We start from the raw sequence: 26241 nt of genomic DNA, 5'->3' as shown, positions 1-26241 counted from the left end.
TAATCATAATTAAAAATAGTTTTACTTAGAGAACTTAATATCTATCCATCATCTATCCATGTAAACAACCAAACACAAAACTGAGGTTAAAATATGTAAACTTTTCAATAACTTTAATTTTATTAATATATTGTGACACTTTTCTATCACAATACTTCCCTACAGCATAATTCAATGCAATAATAGCTTTATATATTTTATGGTGTGACAATCCCAGTGTTTGTGAACCTCCTATGTTTGCATTAACTCCCCAAAATATCTTTAAACAATCTGTTAATAAAGCGCTACAAACAGAATACCATCTTGTTAGAATCCTAGTGCTTCAGAAGGAAACTAGAAGTGAGATATTTATAGCATGTAAAGTCTGGCCACAAGTGGTTTAATAAAGTCTTTCTCAAAGGGGAATTGATTGAGAATTGAGCAAAGTTCATGATCTACTAGTTTAAAATTGGTGAAAACAGTAAAGTAAGTCTTTATAACTAAACTGATAAGCAAGCTACTTGACCAGGTGGCAGGGTCCTCTCTCTAATAACTTGATCTGATGGAATTGTCTGAAGCAAACAGTAATTCATTGATTTGTGGTTTTATATTTCCTGAGCAGAATTTAAAAACAAAAAAACCCCAGTCATACCAACATAAGTGCTCTACAGTTTTATCTGATTTATATTAACACAGAAGTTATCAATTGTCAATTTTTTTAAATTTTTTACTATTTATTATTATTATATTTTCCAAATATATTTTAAATATTCATTGATCTATATTTTCACTACCACCACCTAAGGTCTAGCTATCACTTTTCCTTACCTTGCCTTTTAAAGTCACTGCTGATAGGGAAAATTCATTTTCCACCAGACAGTGATAATGAACTCTATAATACAGACATGTCACACCCATTCTTAAATCCTTTCAGTGTTTGCACAGTTCTTCCTATAATTTTAAGTGCCCCATGAGACACTCTTCTGCCCAATTCTATAGAATCACTTCACTTACTACACTCTTACCACATCAGACCCACTTGATTCCTTGAATTTGTCCTGTTTCGTCTACTAGAATGCTTTTCCCTGTACTTTCTCTTTAATTTAGTTATTATTAATATTATTAACTATTAACTATTATTAACAAAATAATAGGGTCTTTTGGATCTCATTTTGCTCATACATTCTCAGAAAAACCTTCTGTGCCTACTCCACCAAGACAAATAATACACATTCTCATAATTCTCCATATTCTTCCTTTATATTACTTAATTTTTTAATGAGTAATTGGTTTAATGCCTATTTGTCCCACTGAAAAATAAACCCTATAAAAGTGGAGACACTATTTTTTCCACATTATATTCTCAGAGCACCTGATCCAACACACACACACACACACACACACACACCAATTTATGAATAAATGTTGCAAAATTAATTACACCAGTCTTCATATTTAAGCTGTAGGGGTCCTTCATTTTGTTTTCTATTACTATGTTGTTTGACAACCCACCATAATTACGTCTACTTTCAAAAACACCTTTTCACTCTTAAGTTGACAGCACTCTTTCCTTGTTAAACCAAGCAGTTGTGAAAAAGAGGTGTTGTTCACATACAAGTTACTAATTGAGGCTCTTTTTTTTTTTTTTTTTTTTAACCACTGATAAACAGAAAAACATTAAAAACGGGACAGCTTTAAGGATAAAGAGGCATCACCTTTTTCAATGGTATTGTCATAACTTTCAGAACCTTTAAAAATCTGTTTTCCTCATCTAATGGAAATCATGTGTGGGGCAGTGGGGGAGGAAGGTGGGGAAAATAGGAACAAGAATGCAGTGTTTTTTTTTTTTTAATTATTTAACTATAAAGATACTTGTTCTGGTTGGAGTTGGGCCATTCTACAACATAGCTAACTCTCAATTACCACACTCACGGACACAGGCACAATAGACAAAAATAAAATATGGCCTTAATGCAAATCACATGTTTTCATTTAATCGTAATTTTATTCTTAAGGTTTAAATTACAATAAATACTTGTATAGCACTTTTGATTTTAAAAATTTGTTTCCATACTTTGTTTTAGATAGGGGAGGCTAAATTACAGAAACAAATAGAATCCTCAAAATTCGGTTCCTTAAAGAACAGGAAGTTTATTTCTTTGGTCACAGCAAGGGTTCCATATTAGCAGCAGCTCTGTTGTATGAAGTCTTTCAGGGCCCCAGGCTGACAGTGGTTCTGCAATCTTCAATATGATACTTAAAAGATTGCCCAAGGAATTGCCATCCCAGTCGTTCAGAGACCGAAGAACATCAGAGAACATGCATAGGAGGTTTTCGTGAACCAGGTCTGGAAGCGGCATATATCACTTTTTCTCCATTTCTTTGCCAAAAAATTAATCTCAAAACAGGAAAATCTGGTATTCTAGCTATGTATTCAGCCCAGACCTTATTTGTGTAGTAGGATGGAACAGGCAAACAGATTTTTAAAACTTCTTTCTGCTTTTTGAAGGAATGAATCAGTAAGTCTAAGCCAACTCTAGGAAACAAAAAAGCAGGGGAATAAGAAATAACAGGGCCCTTGACGACGTAGGAAATTAATAAGTAGCACCTGAATAATAATAAATTAGCACTGGTCGAGGTGGGTCACGCCTGTAATCCCAGCACTGTGGGAGGCTCTAGGCTGGTGAATCACCTGATGTCAGGAGTTTGAAACCAGCCTGGCCAACGTGGTGAAACCCCATCTCTACTAAAAATACAAAAAGTAGCTGAGGGAAGTGGTGGGCGCCGGTAATCCCAGCTACTCGGGAGGCTGAGACAGGAGAATCGCTTGAACCTGGGACTTGGAGGTTGTAGTGAGCCAAGATCATGCCATTGCACTCCAGGAGAGAGTGAGACTCCATCTCAATAATAATAATAATAATAATAATAATAATAAATTAATTGGCTGGTCCTCTCACTATGTAAATGAGACAGAGTACTATAATTCTGTAGGTGTGGTGATAATAGATTAAAAATATATTTTGTATTAGCTACCCGCTACATAGCATATAGTGAATCCTTGGTATTGGCCCCTACATGATGAAAAAATAATTTTCGACTTTTGACCAAGGTAATTTAAAGGCTAAGCCATTGGCTTTTAGGAAAAGTTAAGTTTTAAACATCAAGAATGTTGAGAGAAATGCTACCCTCCTCTAAAGCTACATGAATCAAGAGAAGAGTACTGTTAAAGGAATTGACAAAGTGATAAACTGAACATAATGAAGAGTAATGAAACAATCCAATGTAAATGAATATATGATTTTTTTTAAAGGTCTTTCAGGCCAGGCACAGTGGCTCACGCCTGTAATCCGTGCACTTTGGGATGCCAAAGATTGCCTGAGCTCAGGAGTTTGAGACTGGCCTGGGCAACATGGTGAAAGCCTGTCTCTACTGAAAATACAAAAAGTTGGACATAGTGGTGCATGCCTGTAGTTCCAGCTACTCAGGAGGCTGAGGCAGGAGAATTGCTTGAATCCAGGAGGTGGAGGTTGCAGTGAGCTGAGATCGCACCACTGCACTCCAGCGCCTAGGAAGCCGAGTGAGACTCTGTCCCCGAAAAAAAAAAAGTCTTCCAAACAAGTGGGAAAAGATAAAGATGGACAGATGGACTATTCAGTTAATGCATTGGCAAAACTAGCTATCCATTTGAGGGGAAAAGAAAATGAAAGTAGATACCTGCCTGCCTCGTACCATTCAAAAATTTTCAGACAGGTTAAAATACTAATCATAGTAAGTATAACAATATTGGAGGATCAGGTAAGGCTTTTTAAACCTTGATAGATTTTGGTCTTTATTTCAAGATCACTGGAGACATAATTGAAACATTTTAGCAAAGGAATGATGGGATCAAATTTATTTTCAAAAGATGTTTCTCTCAGCTGTATGTAGGAGAGGGAAGAGAGCACAATTAGCAATGCAGTTAAGAGGTTGTTTCCGCAAACTGGTTGAGAGAAGACAATAGTTTGATCTAGAATGCTGGTAATGAGAAATGGCGAGATAATTCCAGAAATGTTTAGGAGTTAGGGTATGTGTGGGTACAAGGAATGAGTATGAAACTAAGCAGTGCGCAGAGTTTAAAATGCCTGGTAGGGTGTACTAAAGACTTTTTGAACTTTTTTCCTAAAGATATATGGAGAGCTAATAATGATATCTATACTGAGAAGAGACATGATAGATTTCTTTAGTATGAATTCCTCTGAATCCAAGTGAGAAACGATGGTGGCCTAAACTAAGGCATTTGCAGTAGGAGTGTTATGACGTATATGGACTTGTGATTGACAGTGGGATGACCCTGAAATTTCACTGAGATATGGAGGAGGTGCAGATGTAGAAGGAAGACATATTAATTTTAGACATGTTGAGTCAGAGGTGCAATGTCCAAGACGAAGTTTCCTGTAGGGAGCGGGCAATATGAGTCTGAAGCTCAGAAAAAGGCCTTTGCTACAGACAGAGATTGCCGGGTCATTAGCACTTTAGTATCCAGCTGATTCTGTTGGTGCTTCCCGTCTCCGTTCTCTGGAATCCCAGTTCTGTGCCCATGCCCTAGTTCTGAGTGCATACCCACTTCTGCAGTCTTTTCTTGTAATAGCCTCTACCAGTGACTTTTTCCTCAGTGGCATACTCTGGAGCCACTGGAGCTGTTCAGCCCGCCAGGAAGGACAGCCAGACCCTGACCCCAAGGGAGTTTATGTCCGTTTGTTTCCCTCTTCCATTGCTAGTGATCAATGAATGACTGGTGAAGGAATAGGAAAGCCCTTGCTTTGAGGGTAACAAAACTGGGTATAACATATACTCCAGAGCTCCCTGAAAAGAAGGCTGATGCTGGGACTTTACTTGAAGGCACATGCTGCTTTTTGTTTTTGCATTGTTTTTGTCCCATGTTCTCCAGTTCTCTACTGACAAAGAGTCTCTCCTTGACCAAATTTTAGTTCGGCTTCTCTCAATCCTCTTTCCTACCCTCGATGTTTGAATTTCCATGTCAAATGTTTGCATCAGCCCAACTTTATTAAGAAACCTGCAAGTTTGTTTATCCAGAATCTTCCAGCCTGCCTTCAGTAAGAATCTTGTTAGGTAGGTTTAGCCAGACTATCCCCTTACCTCAGAAGTTTCCTTTTAGTAATTTTCCATTCATCTACCTTCCTCCACTCCCACTCCTTAGATATAAATTCCCACTTTTGCTTTTTTTTCTTTTTTTTGCATTTGAAGTTCAGCCCAATCTCTCTCCCCTACTGCAAAACCCCCTTGCAGTGGTAACTATACCTACTGTGATAGTCTGAATAAAATCTGTCTTACTATACTTCAGCAAGTATCATTGAATGAGATTTTTTTTCTTTAACGTTATCCTTGTTCCTGGAAACACTACCTCAATAAATCCCTTTCCCATACATTCTTGTCTTAGGGTCTACATCTGGAGAGTCAAATTTAAGACATATGATAATTAACACAGTGATAGTTATGAAGGCAGCCTAGGAAAGCTGTGTAAAATGAGAAAAAAAGGCAACCTAAGATGGAATCCTAGGTTGAAAGCACTACCACTTACCATAGAGGCAGAGAAAAAAGAGACCAGGAATGATACTGAAGAAAAGAGGCAGAAATGTTGTGGAATGGGTGAGGTGTTGTGAATAGAAAGTGTGGTATCAGACATGAAAACCAACAGAGAGAATTTCAGGTCAAGGGTATGAAATTATACAGAGAAGTCAAGTTACTTCAGGATTACAAAGAATCTACTAAATATTACAACAAAGGGGCCTCATTATACCCTATTAAAGATTGGGCATTTTTAATATTTGGCAAGACAAGACTGTTAATACCATAATATTCTTTTTTTTTTTTTTTTTTAAAAAGGTATTTTTGAGCACCTGTTGTGGCAAAAACCCATGCTAGTGAGACAGTGGGGGGACTGAATGACAGTCCCTGCCAGGAAGGGTCTGACAGTCTAATTATAGTCCAGTGTAATAAGTGTTTGCAACAGTTGAAAGTCAGTGAAAATCATCAGAGGTACACAGAAGAGTCAAAATCTGTTAATTTATTTTCTTTATTAATGACTCTATAAACTTTTATACAATTATTGTGAATTATACATCTTATTTAATGTACCTTCCTACTGCAAGTCTTTTAGCAGAATGTCAGGGAAACATGTATGTTCACGGAGGGTCAAGCATGCTGACCAGTGTACTTGCAAGTAATGGAAAAGAGACATTTCTTCATTGTATGGATATCACTTGTTTTCTTATTTATTTGCACATTTATTTTTATTTTTAGGAAAAAAATTCTTTCAGCCCATGATGAAACAAAGAAAATCTCTTCTGTTGTTAGCTTTGCTTTTATGAATAGTTTATTTCTTAACTGCAAATTCATCTTGCACTAATGGACGGTCTGGTAAACAGATTATCTGCTCATCAGTAGACTATCTGTCTGGCTCTATATGGTTTAGTTATCACAGTTTGGAAAGGCAGCAACTTGCTGTTGCTATTTTCCCCTAGCCTCCAAATCTGCAGTGAAGAGTGGCTTCAACACAGCGCCTGCTAAAATTTTCACAGGAATCTGCTTTTTACTGATGGACTCTGCACTTTGGGGAGCTATACAGATAACATTATCTCTTCGTTGTTTCTTATCTTATAACTTTGTAGCAAGCGAAATCAATGAATGTTAGTATCCATTAATATCTGCCTCTGTTAATGTAAGCATTAGAAACTTGTACTTTCTGGGTGAAACTATTGAAGTCTTGGATTTTTTTAAATTCCAAGTTGCCAAAGAGGAAAGAGGGAGAATACTTAGTCATTTTATATCCACAGCCCTCTACCCTGCTCTTTGCTTGTAAATCCCCACTTGGCCTTTTAAGAGTTGAAATAGAGTCCAATCTCTCTCTCCTCCTGCAAGACCTAGTTGCAGTGGTTCTGATCACCATGGACCCCCTTGAATAAAGCCTGCCTTATTATCTTCAACAACTTTAATGATTAACTTTTTATTCACTAACTCTCCCTCTTAACTTTCTCCACCATGTTCATGAGACATGCAGTTAGTAAGGCATGTATAATGAAATGTAAATACATTTGGCACTAACATCCAGTGTTACTATGTTTATAGGTCTATATTTCTACACTTTTTAGAATTTAAGTCTATTTTGTAACTATTCCTGAAATGATGTTGAAGTAGAACAACAACAACAAAGTCTTTGATCTGACTACTTTTTTTTTTTTTTCCAGACAGAATTTTGCTCTTGTTGCCCAGGCTGGAATGCAGTGGCGCGATTTCAGCTCACTGCAACCTCCCTCCTTCTCCCAGGTTAAAGCGATTCTCCTGCCTCACCCTCCAAAGTGGCTGGGATTACAAGCATATGCCACCATGCCGGACTAATCTTGTATTTTTATTAGAGACGGGGTTTGCCATGTTGGCCAGGATGGTTTCGAACCCCTGACCTCAGATGATCCACCTGCCTCTGCCTCCCAAAGTGCTGAGATTACAGGTGTGAGCCACCGCACCCGGCTAATCTGACTACTTTTTAAGGAGGTTCAAACTTCAGAAATAACTGTAAATATTTGTTCAAATAAGAGAAATATTTAGTCTAAAATATAAATCAAAGAAAGAGTACGTACAGATTAAGCAGTGTTTGCTGTAAAAAAAAGTACACATTTATTGTCTAATAGTACATCAGTATTAAAACTCAGTTATGTTTCCTTTATTGTACTGCACAATTATAACCATTTACAATTATTGGTAGTTTAAATAACTGAGATAAATACTGTAATTATGTAGACTTCATTACTTGAATATTTAAGAAACAATTTTCTTCCCAGATGTAAACTTTTATATTACCTTTATTTATTGTTTTAATTTTACTTTTTCTGTTTCATTCTTAGATTCAGGGAAAAATATTAAATTATTTCATTATCACCTTGGAGCCACATTGCTAAATAGTTCAGATATTACAAATCTTTAGCCAAGACCAAATTGTGTTTTTTTTTCAATTTATAGCCCAATTATTAATATTTAGAGACCATGTTTCTTTTATGCAGTCTTTGGTATCATCTTTTTCTATAGCACTACATTTTACAGTTATTTCTTGCCTTTTATGGCTGGGAATCAAAACACATATGAACTTCAATTTTGTTGTAATAAACGTTAAAATTTGTGAACATTTTTAGTACTTCAGTAATAAACCTCACTCACTGGCAGAAGCGTTCCCCAGATCAGGAAAAAAGGAATTAGGATTATCTATGATCACAAAGTAACATTAATTAATAACAGTCTCTGGGAGCAAGCAGCAGCGCCTTTAAATCTTAGATTCTCTTGTGTCTGCAAATTATCTTTTATCTTTCAGCTGTGAAATTTTAAGTCTATGAAGTAATACCACGAGCAAATTAGCAATAGGATTGCAAGGTTTTTATAGTCCTGTGCTGTAGAACAATTGGCAGTAATTTGAAAAAGACCGTCCATAACGCTGTTTTCGGTCTGCGGCTACATTTGCAATAGCATAGTTTCATTAAAGAGAACTGGAAAAAGGGCCCAGAAGTTGTTCTAGCAATCGGCAGCAGTTTATCTATTTTAAATTGTAATGCATACTTTTTTTTCCTCCTACTGAAAACAATGGCAGATATGCTAAAGGAAAGGACACATTCTTGAACTGCTAAATGGTTTTTCCAGATAGCCATTTACGGAGTGCACTCAATTGCCACTATCTGGCTGAAAGCAAAAGCACACACGACCTCCCTTTTTCTTTTTTCCCTTTGCAAAGCGAAACAGGCTAGACGTGTTCACTTGATGTGAATGACGTCAGCCCCTGCCGGGTCGCGTGACCGACACCCAGCCTTCCTACTACCTCGGCCCTACCGCCAGAGTGGGAAATATCGCGAGAATTCGCCTTACTATCGGAACTTACTGAGGTTACAGGGGAGTTACTCAGAAGGGAAGGGAAGGTGTGGTTGAGTGGCGGAGTTTTTGCTTTCATTCTTTTAACGTTCACAGCCAAAGCAAAGGCCTTTGGGGATTGCCAGAGTCTCAGCCACCGTCCTGGAAATCAGCGGGGGAGGTGGGCCTGGAGGTGGCAAGTGAAATGTGGCTCAGGGGCCGTCATTGCCCCTTGCAGAAGGGGCTGCGGGGGAGGGAGAAAACCTGCGCCCGGTTCTGGGTAGGTGGCGACGCAGTGAACCCCGCTGAGACTGGGCTTTGCCCCGACAGTCGCTGGTGGCTGTGGGAAGGGTTGGGACCCTTCTCTGAGCGCAATGCACAGCCCACATCCGGCCCCTGCTGTGTCAACTCTGAGCGGCGTGGAGACGAAGTGGTTGCTCTCCCTTGCTCGGCCCACCGGGTGTCGTGGCCCGGGAGCCGGCCTGGAGAAGTCCCTGCTGCCCGGCGCCCAAAACAGGGGCGTGGGCTTCCGCGACCCAGGGCGGCAGCCCCGGGCCATCCTCGAGTTGCCCTGCATCTTCCCGCTCAGTCAGCCCCAGATTGAGGCAGGCTTCTCTGTGCGGGTTTAAATGGGTAACTGTGACGTCTCGCCTCATTCACCCAGACCTCCAGTCTTCTCCCCCGCATATCCTCCTCCACCCACCTGGTTTCTCCCTAGACTGGTGTGCTCGTGTGTGCAACCAAAGGAGGGAGAGCGAGAGATCCACGAAGGGACAGGCTTGGAGTCGCTAGAGGGAGGTGTGGGACCAGCGAGGAGGGGGCTTCGCCAGGGAGGGGGTGCTGGGGCGGAGGGAGCAGCGGGAGGAGGCGCCAGGGGAGGAGACGGAGGCCTGGGGACGGCAGAAGAGGCTTCGCCTGAGCCGAGCGCTCTTTCTCTCGCCGCGCCGTCTTGAAGCCGCGCGGGCTCGTGAGCAGCGCGAGGCCGCCAAGGTGCCTCGCTTCGCCGGAGCCGCTGCTGCCTGCCGGAGGGAAGCCGGCCTCGGGTGCGCACGCTCGCCGGAGCCCCGGCGCGCCCCGCGCCTGAGCCTGCTGACAGCTGCCGCTGGGCTCAGGCTGTCCGCTCTGGGCTCCGCGGCCTCGGCCCCGCTGCACTCGACCTCCGCCCCCTCGGACTCCCTCCCCTCTGCTTCTACCCCTCCTGCTCCAGTGCGGATCGTTTCGCAACTGCTTGCCACTCGCCCCGTACCCGGCTGTTTTTCCATTTCCCGGCCCCCTCTTCTTGAGTACTTTACCCCGTGCATTTGGGGACAGGGACTGGAAAAGGGGCGGGTGGAGCGTCCAGTGGAGAAGAAGGAAGCGAGGCCCGCAGGAGGAGGAGGATCGGCGGACCGTGGGGAGGAGACCCCACGCCACCCTTTCTGGTCATCTCCCCTCCCGCCCCGCCCCGCCCCTGAGCACACTCCTTCGCGGGCGAGCTACTTTCGGACCAGGAAAGTAAGGGCGGCCCTGGGTGACAGCGCCGCGGGGCCAGTCCCGGGGTTAGCCGCGCGTCTGCTCGCTTCAGGTCCGTCGCGCTCCCAGCCAGGGCACAGCCCGGACCGAGGATGGCTTCGACCACAACCTGCACCAGGTTCACGGACGAGTATCAGCTTTTCGAGGAGCTTGGAAAGTAAGCACTTTTGCCCGGCATCCGCATATCCCCTTTCCAGCTGAGGGCGGGTCGCGTTGCCCCCGACCCACCGGCCTCCGTCTTGGGGCGAGGGAGTTTGGGAGAGGAGTGGGAGGAGGGCCCCTGGTTTGTCAGCTCTGGGGAAGGTGCTGTCTTAATAAGGGGAGGGAGCACAGAAGGGGTAGGACCCTTACCCCAACTGTGGCTCATTTTGGTGGTCCCTAGCCCACCTTCTCCCGGTCCCCCACCCTCCTGCACTGAGAGACTTAGTGTATTTACGATCTCTGCAGTTGTAGCTGTCATCCTGAGAAGTGTGCGCGCGCGCCTGTGTGTAATGTGTGTTTGGATAGGAAATTAGAACCCATGTAAAATGCAACATAGATCATGTTTTCTGTAAATAGAGATGCCTCCTGGTTAGCCGGCGTGTCGGCCGTATGACCCACGTACTGATGAGAACTCAGAGCCTCAGACGGTGCCATATTTATTGATGCCGAAAGTTCAACTTGGCATAGAGTCTATTTCGCATCCAGTAGTTCTGTCCAGGAAAAGGGCCACCCAACAGAACCCAACCCCTTGCCCTATATCCAGTGTTATTCTTTGCACCAGATTACCGCTCACCATCAGTCTTCCTAGGATTTACGTGTGCATCTTTGCGTTCTCTGGGAGGATTTATTTACACAGGCAGCGGAAAAGCCCTCTGGAGACTGAGAGCGCTCTTAAGAGTAGCCTAGCATTGTGTAAAACCACCTCCTTCACCCGACTGGCAGAACTACTTGGAGATGTTAGGGCAGGAGGCAGAAGACCTACTGAGGACTTATGCAAAGGGACCTAGGGGCCGAGCCGTGAATGCTGATTTTTGTAGCATCGAACCCAAACCCAGTTCCTCTTTCACTAGTTTCGACTGTTACTTTTATGAAAGGAGTGCGTTTATATGTATGTTGTTGGTTTATACTGTAATTAAAGGAAAGGTAAATATTTTTTAAAGTAATAAAAATTACATATGTATATATTGTCTGGTGTTAAAACATGGAGAATATGTCGGAAGAGCAGCTTAATTCAAATCTCTCCCCTCCCCCAGTCCAAAACAAGGCATAGAGAAATCACCATACCAGGATTTGTTAAACCACACTAATGTGCTCAAGATTATATTTTAATGAAAATAATCTTCATGTTTACTTACTTGGAACCACATTAATTTTTTGTTTCCTACCAAAATAAGTAGGCAGCAGATTTTTTTGCTGCTCCTTGTCTGCTCTGTTCTGTGCAGGGTTTTTCTCAGAGCATTTGGTGCTTTGAGTGTGAACTGTAAAATGTTTTCAAATTTCTTGTGCAAACAAGAGCGGTCATAATTGGCAGTTCCTTTCATTTTGTTGATAATAATGTGTGCTCCCAGTTAAATGTCTTTTATTCTTCAACATTAAAGAAAGTGTGAGTTTCCAGGAAGAATTGTTCATTTACTGGATATTACTGTACTTCACTGGCAATCCACTAAAATCAATAAAAATGCTCAGATTTTATAAATTTTTAATGAAATATTATATCTGTTATATTAATAACCTGCTAATTATTGGTTTCTAGGGGGGCATTCTCAGTGGTGAGAAGATGCATGAAAATTCCTACTGGACAAGAATATGCTGCCAAAATTATCAACACCAAAAAGCTTTCTGCTAGGGGTGGGTATTTTCAACCACATATATTGGTTAATTTTGTATTTGTCATGTTGAATATAGGTTCTGTTGTATGTAAATATATCATGTAGTTATAACTGAATTTTAGACTTAGGTATCATATTACATATTGAGATGATTTTCTTCCTGAATGCTTCTTGGTCTGTACAGCTTAAAAATAAATGGAAAGATATAATTATTATTTGATACATTGCTATTAAAATTCTATCTGTCCTATGAGCAATAGCATGAATAACTATATTTTAAAGCAAATAAATGTCAGGTGCATTTTTCTTATCGTTTAAGTATGAAATAACTTTTAGACCATGGAATGGAAAAATATAAGTCTCACAACTGTCATAATTCTCTTTTGCTTTTGAGAGGAAAATAGGTCATAGCTCAGTTGAATCATATATTTCAATTGTAGTTACACTTGAACTTAATTCATCAAGGTATATTTAACAGTAATAGCTTCGGTAAGAAAAAAATTTATGATTGCTATATTCTAGGAAGTTTAGTTTTATTTTGATGTTTCTGTGTGCAGCTCAGACCTTGGTCTTCGCGTTAAGGCTTCACACAGACTCATGTAATGTATTTTACACATGTAGTTTATAGCTACAGAGATAATTCATACTCGTAAAATAGCTGTTGACATAACCAAAGAACTTGGAGGGCTTTCACTGCATTCTTTTTATTTAGTTGAACTCATGCAAAAGTACTTATGCTGAAATGTTAGGCATTCCAATTATTGTGGGCACGTGTCTGAGGTATTTCCATGGGAATTTATGGTTTGATGAAATAAAAATGAAATGAAAATGAACAAAATACCATAGTGTAAGCTCATCTCAGTGACCTGGTTTATTTTAAGTAATGAGAGAAGAAATTCCATTAGGTTTAGTTTTCCTCATTTAATATGTCTTTTCAAAAGTGCTTCTTACCAAAATCCTGGCATCATTGCTTTTGGTCTCTGCCATGATTAGTTTTTCCATATTTATTGCAAATTCTACTTTTAACATGCACTTTAGGTTTAGGTTGGTATTTTAGTTTATCCATTCACATGGGATGTTTTAATTTCCTTCACCTGATTTTGACATGATTCTGAGAAAGATCTATAAAGTAACCAGCACCATAGAATCATGGTATGAAAACTAATGACAAGAATATTATGTTAATTATGTTCTCTTAGTCTCTACTCCACAGGAAGGTTTTAACAATGAAAAGGAATTGCTAAACTATAAGTGACATTTTAATTTATAAAAATGAAAATGTATAGTTAGAATCTTTCAGTGCTTCTCTTATTTCCTTCTGTGTGCTAGATACTTTTGGCTGTGGTGGGGGTATTATTTCTTTTGAAAGCATTACAATACCTATTCCAAGATTTTTGGTGGTGTTTCTTTCAAAACAAATCAGTGTAGTGCTTCACTTTTACTAACTTTCTTAATTAGAGCCATCCCTCTTCACTGGTCTGAATTTGTCCTCCCTAAATCAGAATAACAAATATACTTAGCCCTGATCACATACATTTTACTCTCTTTTCCCTTCAATCTGTGGAAAAGAAGCCTTCTTTGGCCTGATGGAATCTTTTCTCCTTGCTACTTCACCATTGTTCCTTACTTGCTCATATTCTGCTTCAAAGAACTACCTACACATCCCAAAGCTTTTTACCCCTTCTGGATGTAATGATTTTAATTATTCTACTTAGGAAAAGGAACTAGGGTGAAGAGTTAGGAGACATTATTCTTGCCCATTCTCTGCAATTTTTTTTCCTTGTGACTTTGGGTAAGTTTCTTAACCTGTTGTATGTTAACCTACCTAAGAGTGAGCTGGTGGTGAAGAACATTATTAATGCTGCAACCAGAAGCTCTGAGTTTAAGCCCATACCTACTGGCTGTGTGATCTTGAGCACGTTAACTTGTTTCTCTGAGCCTCAGTTTCTTCATCTGTAAAATAGGAGTAATAACAGAACCCTTCCTCATAGGGTTTTGTGTGGAGTGAATGAATTAACATAGCATAGAACAACAGCACCTTCCCACTATATGCAGTCAATGAATATTATCTGCTATTATTATCTAATAAAGTTGTCATAATGATCAAATTAGATTAATTTTATGAAAGAACTTATAAATCCAGTGGCAGCCTTGATTTAGCTGTGAGAACTACGTTTGAATCTTCGCTCTACTACTTAGGCATAAATTTGGTTTCGTCTCTTTCCTTTTCTGGATATCAGGTTCTTCATCAGTAAAACGGGAAATCATACTCATGGAGTCTCATGGGGTGTTCTGAGGATTCAGGAAATTCAATGAGAATCACTTCTTAAACTGCAAAGTATTGTGTCAATTTTACCTCTTATTATTGTTCTCCTGAAAAATTACAGAACTTTTCCTTCAAAATGGTCAACAATTTTATTTTATGTTGTCACACTAATCAGAGCTGGTTGTAGAATATTTGTGCCTTTGAATGAATACATTTGTTTAACTTGTACTCATATTGAATTATAAACTCTTGAAGAAAAAAATACTATGCTTTCATTTTTGATATAACATTCCACAGAATTGAGAGCATAGTAGGGGCTCAGTACAGAGTAATGAGAATCAAATGTGGTTGTTAAATGACTTGTAAGAGTTGAGTACTTAATTTACTCCTAACAACAAGCAAATACTGAAAATAAATCTGTGAAGTAGTATATTAAGAGGATATATCTTAACGTATGAATTCTTTTAATAACACTCATTTCAGAGAAAGTAATGATACAAATCATTTTTGCAGAAAAATTTTTAAAATAATATATTCAAAGGTAAATGTAGAAAGAATTGCAAAATAGTATGCTTGTTTTTTCTAAGGTACTGATTTTTGAGAGTTGCATATGGAAGCTTTTGTGTAGCATACTTTCTTTGTGCAAATTTTTGTTTGTATTTGAAATTCCATGACTCTGTATACCCAAGCCTTTAGTCTATTTGTTTTAAAGACCAGGCAGGTCCTCCAACTCCACTAATGTTCTTTAAATATAACATTACAACTGAAAAAGAAAGGGCTATTGTTAATAAATCTAAGACCATGAGGGAATTGCCAAAAATTTGGCTACATTCCTGCATAAATTTGCACATCCAACTATACTGTCAACCAGGCATTTTTCTGTGCCTGGATTTTAATGGATTTCCAGCAGACAGTTTCAGTTGTATTTCCTCTCAGCTGTTAGTCATACATACCATATTTGGGGAACTCCGAGTCAATTGAAGAATTTCTTACCTTTTGTGTTAGCATGTGCATGCATAGAACATTCATTATACTGAGCATGTAGATGAGTACACTCATATATAATTTGGCTTATTTTGAAAATAAAAAGTAGTATGGAAGCATCTCAAGCATCTTATATTTTATATGTAATTTCTATCTTCTAAAAAGTTTTTGTTAGATGGGCATTGAGGGCATACTTAGTAAATGTTGGATAGTGATAATAGAATTTTTGCCTTATATTTTCACCATGAGAATTAGAAATTACACCATTTTAATCCCAAACACAGTTAGGTTAGTACTTAACAAAAGCCAATTTTTTTCTGCTGCTTTGATATTCTGTTTATTTATACATGTTTAGAACTGTACACTGTTATCAAATTATATAAAGTCCAAGAAGAGCTGTGACTGCAGTTCAGAATCCAGTGGACTGATGGTTCTGATGGCACATATCTTTAGAAATAGTACCTGTGATTTATTTTGCATTTCAAAGCCTCGTGGTGGTAAAATATTTTATGTGGAAGTAATGGCTTCTTGACATTCATCTCCCAGTGTATTTCTTGATCGTTAGAAACCATTTGACTGTTATATAGATTCTGATGTGTCACAGTCACTGTTTTTGTAAAACATAATATAGTATAGGGTTAAAAAATAAGTTATTACAAGTATATTTTACCTCTACTCCATTGCTAAAGTTAAAAGGGATTTCATTTTATATTTCTGTAAAACTTCAGGCTTAATCAGTTAAGCCATTTTGATATTCTTTGATTTTACTAGTTTTATTAATTCCTAAATTGGTGATGTTAGTAGTACATAAATCAGGACTTTATAAAACTACTTGACCATATATACAAAATTAGGCCTCATCTATAAAATCTTAATGTTTTGTGTGTGTGTGTGTGTGTGTGTGTGTATATATATATATATCCGGATATATATATCCCTAAGTAACCTTTTTTGATGTTATAAAAGGGATGTTAAAAACTAATTCTTGCTACTTTTATTTTTGGCATCCAGGCAGTCAAGAAAGTACCGTAATTTCTCAACTTCATGGTTACTTGTCTTGAATTGGAAGTAGAACTGAGACTATGTAGATGGATTAAGTTCTGATTATACATTATTGATTTGGCAAACTGGAACAATTTGGACAAATTAAAATTTGAAGGTTTCTTGGCAAGAACAATGTTTTAAGAAAAAAATTAGTAAATCATTTTTATATTTGTACATGGAATCTCCACAACTCTTCAGTTATGGACCCAGAAGTGGCATGTGTCATCCTTATTATTTTGTATCCTTTACTTATGTTTAGTTGTATTTACATTCTTCTATAGTCTTGATATTAAACATTCATTTTCTTCTTTCGTTGAATGAAAACATTACTGCTATTCAGAACTAGTTAGGTGATACAAATAATAAAAAAAAGTGTATCCACACTTCCAGGAAATAATAGAATTCTTTTCTGTATTTCATTAAATGAAGAAAACTTAATAAAGAAAGTGGTTGTCAGGTGCCATACTGTGATATTAATAACTAGTGTAAACCTCTACATGATTGTGTGAGAACTTTGTTTAGACAATTAGATTAATACTTCTCATTTCCATTGAAACGTTGAATAAACAATATAAAAATTAAAATTTAGCAGTACATCACCTTTTATGGATCTTTTTAATGGTAATAATCACGAATTACTAGAAATCTTATATGAACTGGGCTTTTCTTGGGCATCTAACTTTTTTGTTAACTAGAATTTTAATTTATTTTTAAAGTCTTTTCCTTGGGCTTATACTGAGTTTGACTCATAGTATTTCTAGGGCTGGGTTGGTATATTTCTTAACATCAGTCTTCCCCATTTATTGGGGTATAATGTATGCAGTGTTTTAATAAATCATTGGCAATTAATGATTATTTACATAGAGGCTGTGTTAAAGATTTTAAGTTACAATAGTATTTTTAGTAAACTACACTGCAATGCATTAAATGGAGTATTAGCAATATTTTAACTCTAAAACATATCTTTATATTTCAAATCACTTTATAGATCATTAAGCATATTCACATGTCTTTATTTTATGTGTTTATTTAATAAATATTAAATGATTTTAGTGGACAGTATTAGGAAAAATAAAGGCTATCTACCTAAATAGACATAATAGAAGACATAAATGGCATTACAATTCAAGCATGAATAAAGTACTATGGGCTTTTAAAGGAGGACAAGATTATTTCTGCCCAGGGAGATAAAGAAAGGCTTTCATATAGTATTGATTTAAAGAAATTCTGAAAGCTATAATGTAGATGGGGCTTAAGTACCACCCCACCCCCACCCAACCAAAAAAAAAATAGTCTAAATAAATGATTTGGGGAAGTTGCTCAAAGTAGTTTAAATATCTAATTATAACAAAATGTTATGTTATTCATATGGTAAATTTGTTGTAATTATCAGTATACAGTTATTTTTAGAATAAAATTATTTTAAATGAAGTAGGCTGTTTCTTAAGTGACAAAATTCCTCTAATTCCAGTTGAGAGAGATTTAGCAATACTTAAGGAGAAATCATAGACCTTTCATCTGCCATAACTTCTCTTACTGTAGCACAGGGATATTGGTAGGTTTGAAGAGGAGAGAGGGCAGCTTTTTTGTTAAGTTTGTTTGGTTTTGTTTTTAAATCTCTTAACTATCATTGTAATTACACACAATGACACAATGACATCATTGATTTTTTTAGTTACCTGACCCCCTTTTCTGGTGTTAACAGTCTCATTTTAACTCCTTAGAACTATGTTTATTACTACCAAAATCAATAATGCCATCTTCATCATTAATAATAATTTAGAAAGATATAAATATTAATAGCCATTATTTGAAGAGCCCCTTCTATGAGACAATAGGTATATATTTACAAGATAGTTTGTTTTATTTAATCCACACTGCAGCCTCCTAGAACAATATTATGTCCATTTTAAAAAAGTATACTGAGGCTCTTGTATAAGTCCTCAAAATTAGTAAGTGCTAAGAGTCAGGATTTCAATCTGGTTTTCTCTGACTGTAAATTCTGACTCTTTCCACTGTCACCTCCTGTTAATTGCTGTTAGAGAGAACTTAACTTCTCTGTATTTACCTGTGTGTGCTTAACTGATCTTACAGACTTCAGAGTCCTTCATACAAAGCACTATGCCTTACATTTTATCTTCCCATTGCAGTGTGGGGAATTGAGTATTTCTTTGGGAAAATACATTTAGAGTTCCAACCTGTGAGAGAAGATAGTCTTTTAAATGCTACTGTAACAAGATCAAAGTGAAGTTTCAGACAGTCCCTCCATGCTGTCTTCTGGAAGGAAAACAATATAGTGAAAAATGTTATTATTATAAAATGGTAGGAAAATGGTTAAAGAGGAGTTCAGTGTTTTGGTAAACTTGATTCATTAACTGATTAAAAATATCTCACTATACAGTAAGTTTCTAGGATTACTTCTTCTAAATGATTCAGTTGTCACTGCAAACAAAAACTCAGCCCTTAACTGAAGCCCAGAGAAACCTACTCAGAAAGCTGTTCTACTCTTCTGGTTCATCTTGTTTAACCAGTGAACAATGGAAGACAAATTTTTGTTGTTTTGTAGTTTCGTTTTGAACAACATTGTTGTATGTAGCAAATTCTTTTTTTTTGAGACGGAGTCTCCCTCTGTCACCCAGGCTGGAGTGCAGTGGCGCAATCTCGGCTCAATGCAAGCTCCGCCTCCCGGGTTCACGCCATTCTCCTGCCTCAGCCTCTCCGAGTAGCTGGGACTACAGGCGCCCGCCACCATGCCCGGCTAATTTTTTGTATTTTTAGTAGAGACGGGGTTTCATCGTGGTCTCGATCTCCTGACCTCGTGATCCGCCCGCCTCGGCCTCCCAAAGTGCTGGGATTACAAGCGTGAGCCACCGCGCCCATATGTAGCAAATTCTTACAAAAATGTGGCAATTTAAAGAAAAATATAAAATTGTCAAGTTCTATATTTGTTGGAAAAATAACTTAGGTGCAGCAAGTAGTATAAAGGTACACAGAAAGTATTGTGATATAATATTTATATACAGTTAATTGTTTTACAATAGGTTTCCTATTTTCCTTTAGTTAGATTGATTACATAGGAATGTTAAAAGTTTTATTGCATACAATTTGATATATATAATTATATCATATATATTTAATTTTATAACAATAAGCACCCAATAAGCCTCTACTCAATAATTAGAACATTCTCCCTACTTTTGAAGCTACCTGTGTGCTTTTTGTTGATCCCTGTCCTTTGTATCTCCCCAAGAGCTAATCACTATCCCTAACTTTTTTAGGAGAGAAACCTCTTTTTATTTCTTCATACCCTGGGGTTTTTTAATTAACTGGCTGATCTCAGTGGGCCAGTCAGTCATTCATGGAATAAATATATGTAGCCATTTTCTAGGTAAATTGTATTTTATTTTATTTTGTGTGGTATATGTGTAAACTCATGGAATAAAATGCATTACTTCTCATATATTAGTGTATAAATTTACCCTCTCTCTTAAATATAGGCAATGCTTAATTTATTTGGAATTTTTTTAGTAACAAGAAATTATTTTCTTCCTATGTCTGATAAAATTTTTTTTTAAATTGTTTATTTATTTATTTATTTTGAGACAGAGTCTCGCTCTGTCACCCAACTGGAGTGCAGTGGTGCTATCTCGGCTCACTGCAACCTCCGCCTCCCAGGTTCAAGCGATTCTCCTGCCTCAGCCTCCTGAGTAGCTGGGATTACAGGTGCGTGCCACCATGCCTGGCTAATTTTTGCATTTTTTGTAGAGGCGGGATTTCACCATGTTGGTCAGGCTGGTCTTGAACACCGGACCTTGTGATCCACCCACTTAGGCCTTCCAAAGTGCTGGGATTACAGGCGTGAGCCGCTGCACCTGGCCGAAATTTTATTAATGATAATGTATACACATTGAAATAAAGCATGAATAACTTATATAAAAGTAACTTATTAAATGTAAATATAGTAAGTGAAAATTTATCAAAATTTTCTGTTTTATAAAGAAATTGTGGATAGTTGATATATGCCAAATTATGCTATTAGTGTTTAAATTAAAATTTGATGTTTTGTTGAGGAAATAAGTACTTTTGCATTTTTCTGAGGCAATGTTCTGGATAATTTGAATTTCTGCTGAGGGTTATTTGTTAGTAATACAGCCCCAAACTCGGCATATTCCCAGTAGACTCATCAACTTTCCCCCTCTGTGAATGGCACAATAATTTTCCTAAGCTTTCAAGCATGCCTGATTTTTTTCTTATCCCATCTCAACACCTTTTTCATTTCTTCCTTTTCACCATCCCAATTTGAACTCTCTTTTTTTTTTGCTTCAACTCTTTGTTTTGTGTTTTGAGACACAGTTTCTCTGTTACCCAGGCTCTAGTGCATTTGTGAGAACCTAGCTTACTGCAGCCTCCAATGCCTGGGCTCAAGTGATCCTCCTGCCTCAGCCTCCTGAGTAGCTGGAACTACAGTCATGTGGCACCACGCCCAAGTAGTTGTTTGTTTTTATTTTTTGTAAAGATAGGGTGTCTCTGTGTTCCCCAGGCTGGTTGGTCTTGAACTCCTGGCTGTAAGGCAATCCCCCTATCTCAGGCTCTCAAAGTCCTGGGATTACAGGCGTGAGCTACTCACTGTGCCTGGCTACTTCAACTCTTTTAGATAGCCTCCTAAATGGGTTTGGTAGATAATAGGTGCACATTTTTTATTCGTTTATTTAGCTCATCATTAGATCTTTTAGCACTCGCTTTGCTGGGCAACTTGATAAGTTTTAGAGATACAGAGGTGAAAGACAGACATTCCTTCCTGAAGTATTTCCTAGCCTGTGAGTGTGGATGACAGCCTGGCATTTAGTAGAGTGAAAGGGCTGTGATAGACGCGTGCACAGGGCCTTTGAGAGCATGCAGAGACAGGCTCGGGGAGGTTGTTCTCACAGATTTCCTGAAAAGATTGATGTGTGAGGTTGTGTTTTGAACAAATTAGGTGAGCCTGCTAGAGAAGGGAGTAAGCAATCTGTTCACAGGGAAGGAAAAAGTTCCTGCTCCATCTTCCTGATGGAGTGAGTACACCTGGTACTGTTGCAGTACTCTCTCCTTTAAGATCCAGTGCAGGTCCTGCCTCCTCCATGGTCTCTAACTTCTTCCCCCACCTCTCCTTACTTTCTCTAGCCAGAGAGATTGTTGTCTCCTTTGTCCTTTGAATAGATATTTCATATCTTATGGAGCTTGCCAGATTTCTCCCCTTGTATTGCAGTCATACATGTTGTGGCCTTCAGGCATTTTGTGACATTTCTTAGTTTATCTTTCAGTCTGCGCCTGGCACAGTAGTTAATATTGCAGATATTTGTAAATGTTTGTTGGATAAGTGGACAAATAATTGCATGACCAAATAAGATTCTGTGTCTTGAAATAGACATGCTTCAAAGAGAAACTTATGACTGGCAAAGTAAATGAAAATTGACTAAGACTTCATGTCAAATAGCATACAGTAACTCTATAAATTAATTTCTAATTCACAAATTATTTCATAAGTTCTGTCATGACAAATTCTGCTTTATTGGAAAGAGTTTTGTATAATTCAGCATTTTCTTTTTGAGCAACTACTTGCAAATTCTTATTGCTGCTCTTTTTTTAAACCATGTATTATAAAGTGGCTCATTAATGAGGGCTAACATTTTCATGGTTTGTGTGTCCATCAGCACCACTTTAATAATTCCAGTCTCATGTCATGATTAAATTATTTTAACATGTTTGAGTTTAAAAAAATTTTGATCCATTCTACAGAGGTATCTGATTACTTTTTCATTTATTTTTGGACAAAGCTCATCTTTAAACAGTATGGTGATACTTTATAGAATTTTAGATATACATATCATGGATGTTATTAGCTTAGAGGATATTTGATTTTTTTAGTAAAGGCAGTTAGAGGCCAGCTGTTTCAACTGCTGTGTCTGTCAGTTGAGAAATTTGGTGAGGGAGAGTGTACTTGTTTCTGTATTGGAAGGTTCTTTAAACAGAATGCATGTTGAAAAGCACTTACTTATGTTCCCTCCTCAAGGAAATTTCTTGTGTGATATGTTGCAAGACACTGGGCGGGCGGGGGCAGGGGGTGGTGGTTCGTAATTCTATAGCTTTACAATGCTAATATATATACTAAATTAGAGACATATCTCTAATATCTATTCTAATATATTTCATATTATATATTACATTCTATTTATAGCTATTACATATGAGAAAATATTCTTTTCATAAAAGTATTCCTATCATATTTTTAAATGATGACTTAAAGGCTTTAATCATAGTGGCAATAGTGATTTGGGGAGTTAGTTCAGGTGTACATTTTGGCAGTTTTGTAGAAATTGTATCCATGATGAATATTTTATTACTTTGATAAAGTGAATTTTATATGCTTTAATACTAAATATTAATATTTGTTAGGTATAGAGAGAATTACAAACTTCAGACATAACTCTGAAATAAATCTTTATTACAATTTTGTATAAATACATTTTAAAATAATCGTATCATAAAATATATATATTCTAATTACAGAATTTGGGGAAATACGGAAAAATAGAATGAGGGAAAGACACATTTGTAGTTCATTTCCCCCAAACAAGCACTGTTAACATTTTGTCACTTTCTTTTTCTTCAGAATACTGGACTAAAATATTACAATTTTGGGTCCTGCTTTTTTACTTAAAATTATAAAATTTCCCTATGTACTGCAAATCTTTTGAATTCTTAATAAGTGAATTATACTTCACTAAGTGACTAGAACACCAATTAATTATTTTGGTATTCCTAGTAATTTTTTTTAATTTTTGCTTTTTGCCATGATGACTGGCACTATTATAAACATTCTTTTGTATTACTTTTTTATAGTTCTGATTAGTTTCTTAGGAAATATTCATAGAGGAGAATTAATGGGTTAGAGGATTAAATATCATCAAAATTATTCTTGCCTAATTACTTCCTGTAAATTTTGTATGTTTCCACCAATGACAAAGTATGCGAGCTAGAAATTGAATTTTAAGGAGCGTGATTCTAAATTCCAATTTCAATTTGATAAAAAATGCTTATTCACCATGTTCTGGTCCTCTGCTAGGTGCTGGATAAATGAAGGTACAAAGGGCAAAAGTCCCTCCTTTCAAGGTGAACAGATGTAAAGTCAAGTAAAATTACCATTCAGGTTGATAAATCTAACAATGGGAGTGTTTACTGGGTTCTGAGGTGTAGGAGATAACTGTTGGGTTGATGAGAGGTCAGGGAAAACCTCCTAGAGGAGCTGATGTTTGAACTGGGTTTCCAAAAGAATCAGTTTTGAACTGAGAGATAGGTAGGAAAAAAAAACAAGTTCAAAGTATATGTTGAAAAAATACTCATGAGAAGCCAGAATATTGGAACATACCAATAAAGACTGAACTTGAGATAAGCACTTTCTAACTCTTGGTGATCGACTTATCAGGTATAGAGTTTCATGAAACATGCAAAAACGGGTGAAAAGAATGGGAGTTTTTTCTTCCAATGAATCATTAAGTATGGCAAGAGCTGTTGGAGGTTCTTAAATAAGGCAGATTGTAGAATTTTACAACACTGAGTTATTTGAAATGAACAGGTGATAAGAGAGGAATAATTAACCTCTTACCTACCTCATATTTTGTTTTAGTGAGCCTTGGGGCAATACAAAAAAATTAAGAGTGACTAAGTAGAGAATAAAGGACGGGAGGATAATTAGAATTTTTTTAAAAAAACCAGCTAGTACTTTAGAAGTGCAGTAGACAATCCAGTTTGTATTTATAAATAAGAAAATGTAGTTCTTATAGTTGCAATATGGAGTAATGACTTTAAAAAAAGTTCATAGGTTTCTGCTCAAATCCAAAACTAAGAGATCTAAAAATGGTACTGACATTATTAACTGCTTGAATGCCTATTGTCAAGAGTAGTGTTTGGCACCCACCACAGGTATTTATTGAATACATAAAGGAATAAAATGATTCCCAAATGATATCATCTTATGATTAATGAATACACATTTGAGGACCTAGAACTTTTAGCAGTAAGATTTGCATACGCTTTTCCTAACTATTGAATGTTTTTTTTTTTTTTAAAAAGTTCAAAATTCTGTTAGATTAATTCTGTGATATAGTTTATAATTTGGCATAAGCTGGTAGTAGGGAAGTAGTCACTTCTTTATGCCCATGATTTAAATAATGAAGCAATCTTCCATTCACTTAGAAGACAACTTCGATTTAAATATTTAGTCTCCCTAGCAAGGCCCAGCCATGCAATTTTTTCCCTGTTTTTAGAAGAATTTTAGCAACAGTAAAAAAAATTAATATGTAAGATTTTGCTATTTTTATTAGTTTTGAGGACTGCTTGCCTTGTAGTTTAAAGGGGGTAAAAAGGATCATTGTTTTACTCAATGTATATATATATTATTAATGGTAGATTTTTTTTTTTTTTTTTGGTTGATGTAGGAACTTTGGGAGTAGAGCAGAAAGCCTATTGACTTCAAAAATAGTGCCTCAGGGTTGGTAGAATCATTAGAAAGCAGGTTGGGAAAAATCCTAATTCCAGACCTCAAGTAGAATTTTAGTATCAGAGTCACTCCTGTTCCTTAAATGTAGATCTCCTGATTTCAGGCCATTTTTCATTCTAATAGAATAAGAGAAAGAAAAATAAAAGCTGTCAACGAGAACTATTTACCTCCTATAGATAGGATTGAGACCTACTTTTCTGTAACTTTTGAAGTTATTTTTGGGAAAAATTTCCTTGGGTTGACTTTGCCCCCTTCACCCAATGCATCTGTGTGACCAGGAAAAGGGAAAACAAGATTTAATTGTTAACTTTTAAAAAGTCCGTTTGAAAGAAACAAACATATACTGTCTTGTATTGACAGAGAACCAATTATTGGGTTACCTGCAACACTGTATCCTCCATTTAGTGCTGATAATCATAATGTCCATAATCTCCCAATAACATAAAATAATAAAGAGGCTCTGAGGCATGAACAGGGGTGGCTAAAGGATCACTGAGATCACTTTTAAAATAATAATGATTTATAGAAATTGAGTTAATATTTGTTGACCTTCTACAAACTTTGAAACAGAAGGTTTTAAGGTATATGTTTTGAAATAATCCAAACCAAATAAATCTAAACTTAGAAATACCAGTATTAGAAATATACAGTGAACACACACACAAGGTCAATTTTAAAAATAGCACTTAGCTTTGAGAGGATAATTTCTCCTTCACCCTGAATGCAAATAATTTATTCAGCCCTTCTATAACAAGCTTAGGGGATAAAAGAGGGAAAGGGCGTGAGAAATGAGTCTTTGGAAAATTATTGTAACTCACACTAATGCTTATTTAGCATCTTTCATTCAAAGACCTTCAGACATTTCCTAATTGAGTTCTGTAGTACTTCTGGAGTGTGGGTAAGGGACGTTCAGAGACTCCTGTGCCCACCGCTGTAAGGCCTGCCATCCCCGTGTGGCATGTTGCAGCTGTTTTGTAGGGTACATCATATTCCTTCCTGGGCCAGAGAATGGAGGAGACAGTGTTATCCAGCTGAAATCCCAGAAGGATTAGGGGAAGAGGAGTGAAGTACCTGGATTGGAATTTGGCCAGCTTTCTGGGTCAGAAATCCTATTCCTATAAAAATGTTCTATCTTTAAAACATTTTATATCCTGCTTTATCCCCAAGAAAATAAACTCTACATCACTTATTTTCTGCAATTACCTTTGGGAGCTTAACATTAA

The 26241-nt window shown here is 37.3% G+C and overlaps 1 protein-coding gene across 38 annotated transcripts in view; it reads left to right on the top strand.

The window, feature by feature from the left end:
- The first annotated feature begins 9794 nt into the window (after positions 1-9794).
- Positions 9795-26241, top strand: part of CAMK2D (calcium/calmodulin dependent protein kinase II delta) — a 318650-nt gene continuing 302203 nt past the window's right edge. For 23 of the 38 annotated variants that reach the window (XM_058436692.1, XM_032146153.2, XM_032146236.2 and 20 more), the window contains exons 1-2: positions 10354-10534; positions 12113-12207. In XM_058436692.1, coding sequence (XP_058292675.1) covers positions 10470-10534; positions 12113-12207 — 160 coding nt within the window. In that variant the 5' untranslated portion in view covers positions 10354-10469. Of the gene's footprint in view, positions 10535-12112; positions 12208-26241 lie in introns of all 38 variants that reach the window. The other 15 variants (XM_032146242.2, XM_058436690.1, XM_032146219.2 and 12 more) reach the window with 1 other exon arrangement.

This window comes from Hylobates moloch, unplaced genomic scaffold (genome assembly GCF_009828535.3).
Source record: "Hylobates moloch isolate HMO894 unplaced genomic scaffold, HMol_V3 SCAFFOLD_3, whole genome shotgun sequence".
NCBI lineage: Eukaryota > Metazoa > Chordata > Mammalia > Primates > Hylobatidae > Hylobates > Hylobates moloch.
Note: the sequence above shows the minus strand (reverse complement) of the source record. Positions and strands in the feature narration are given on the sequence as shown.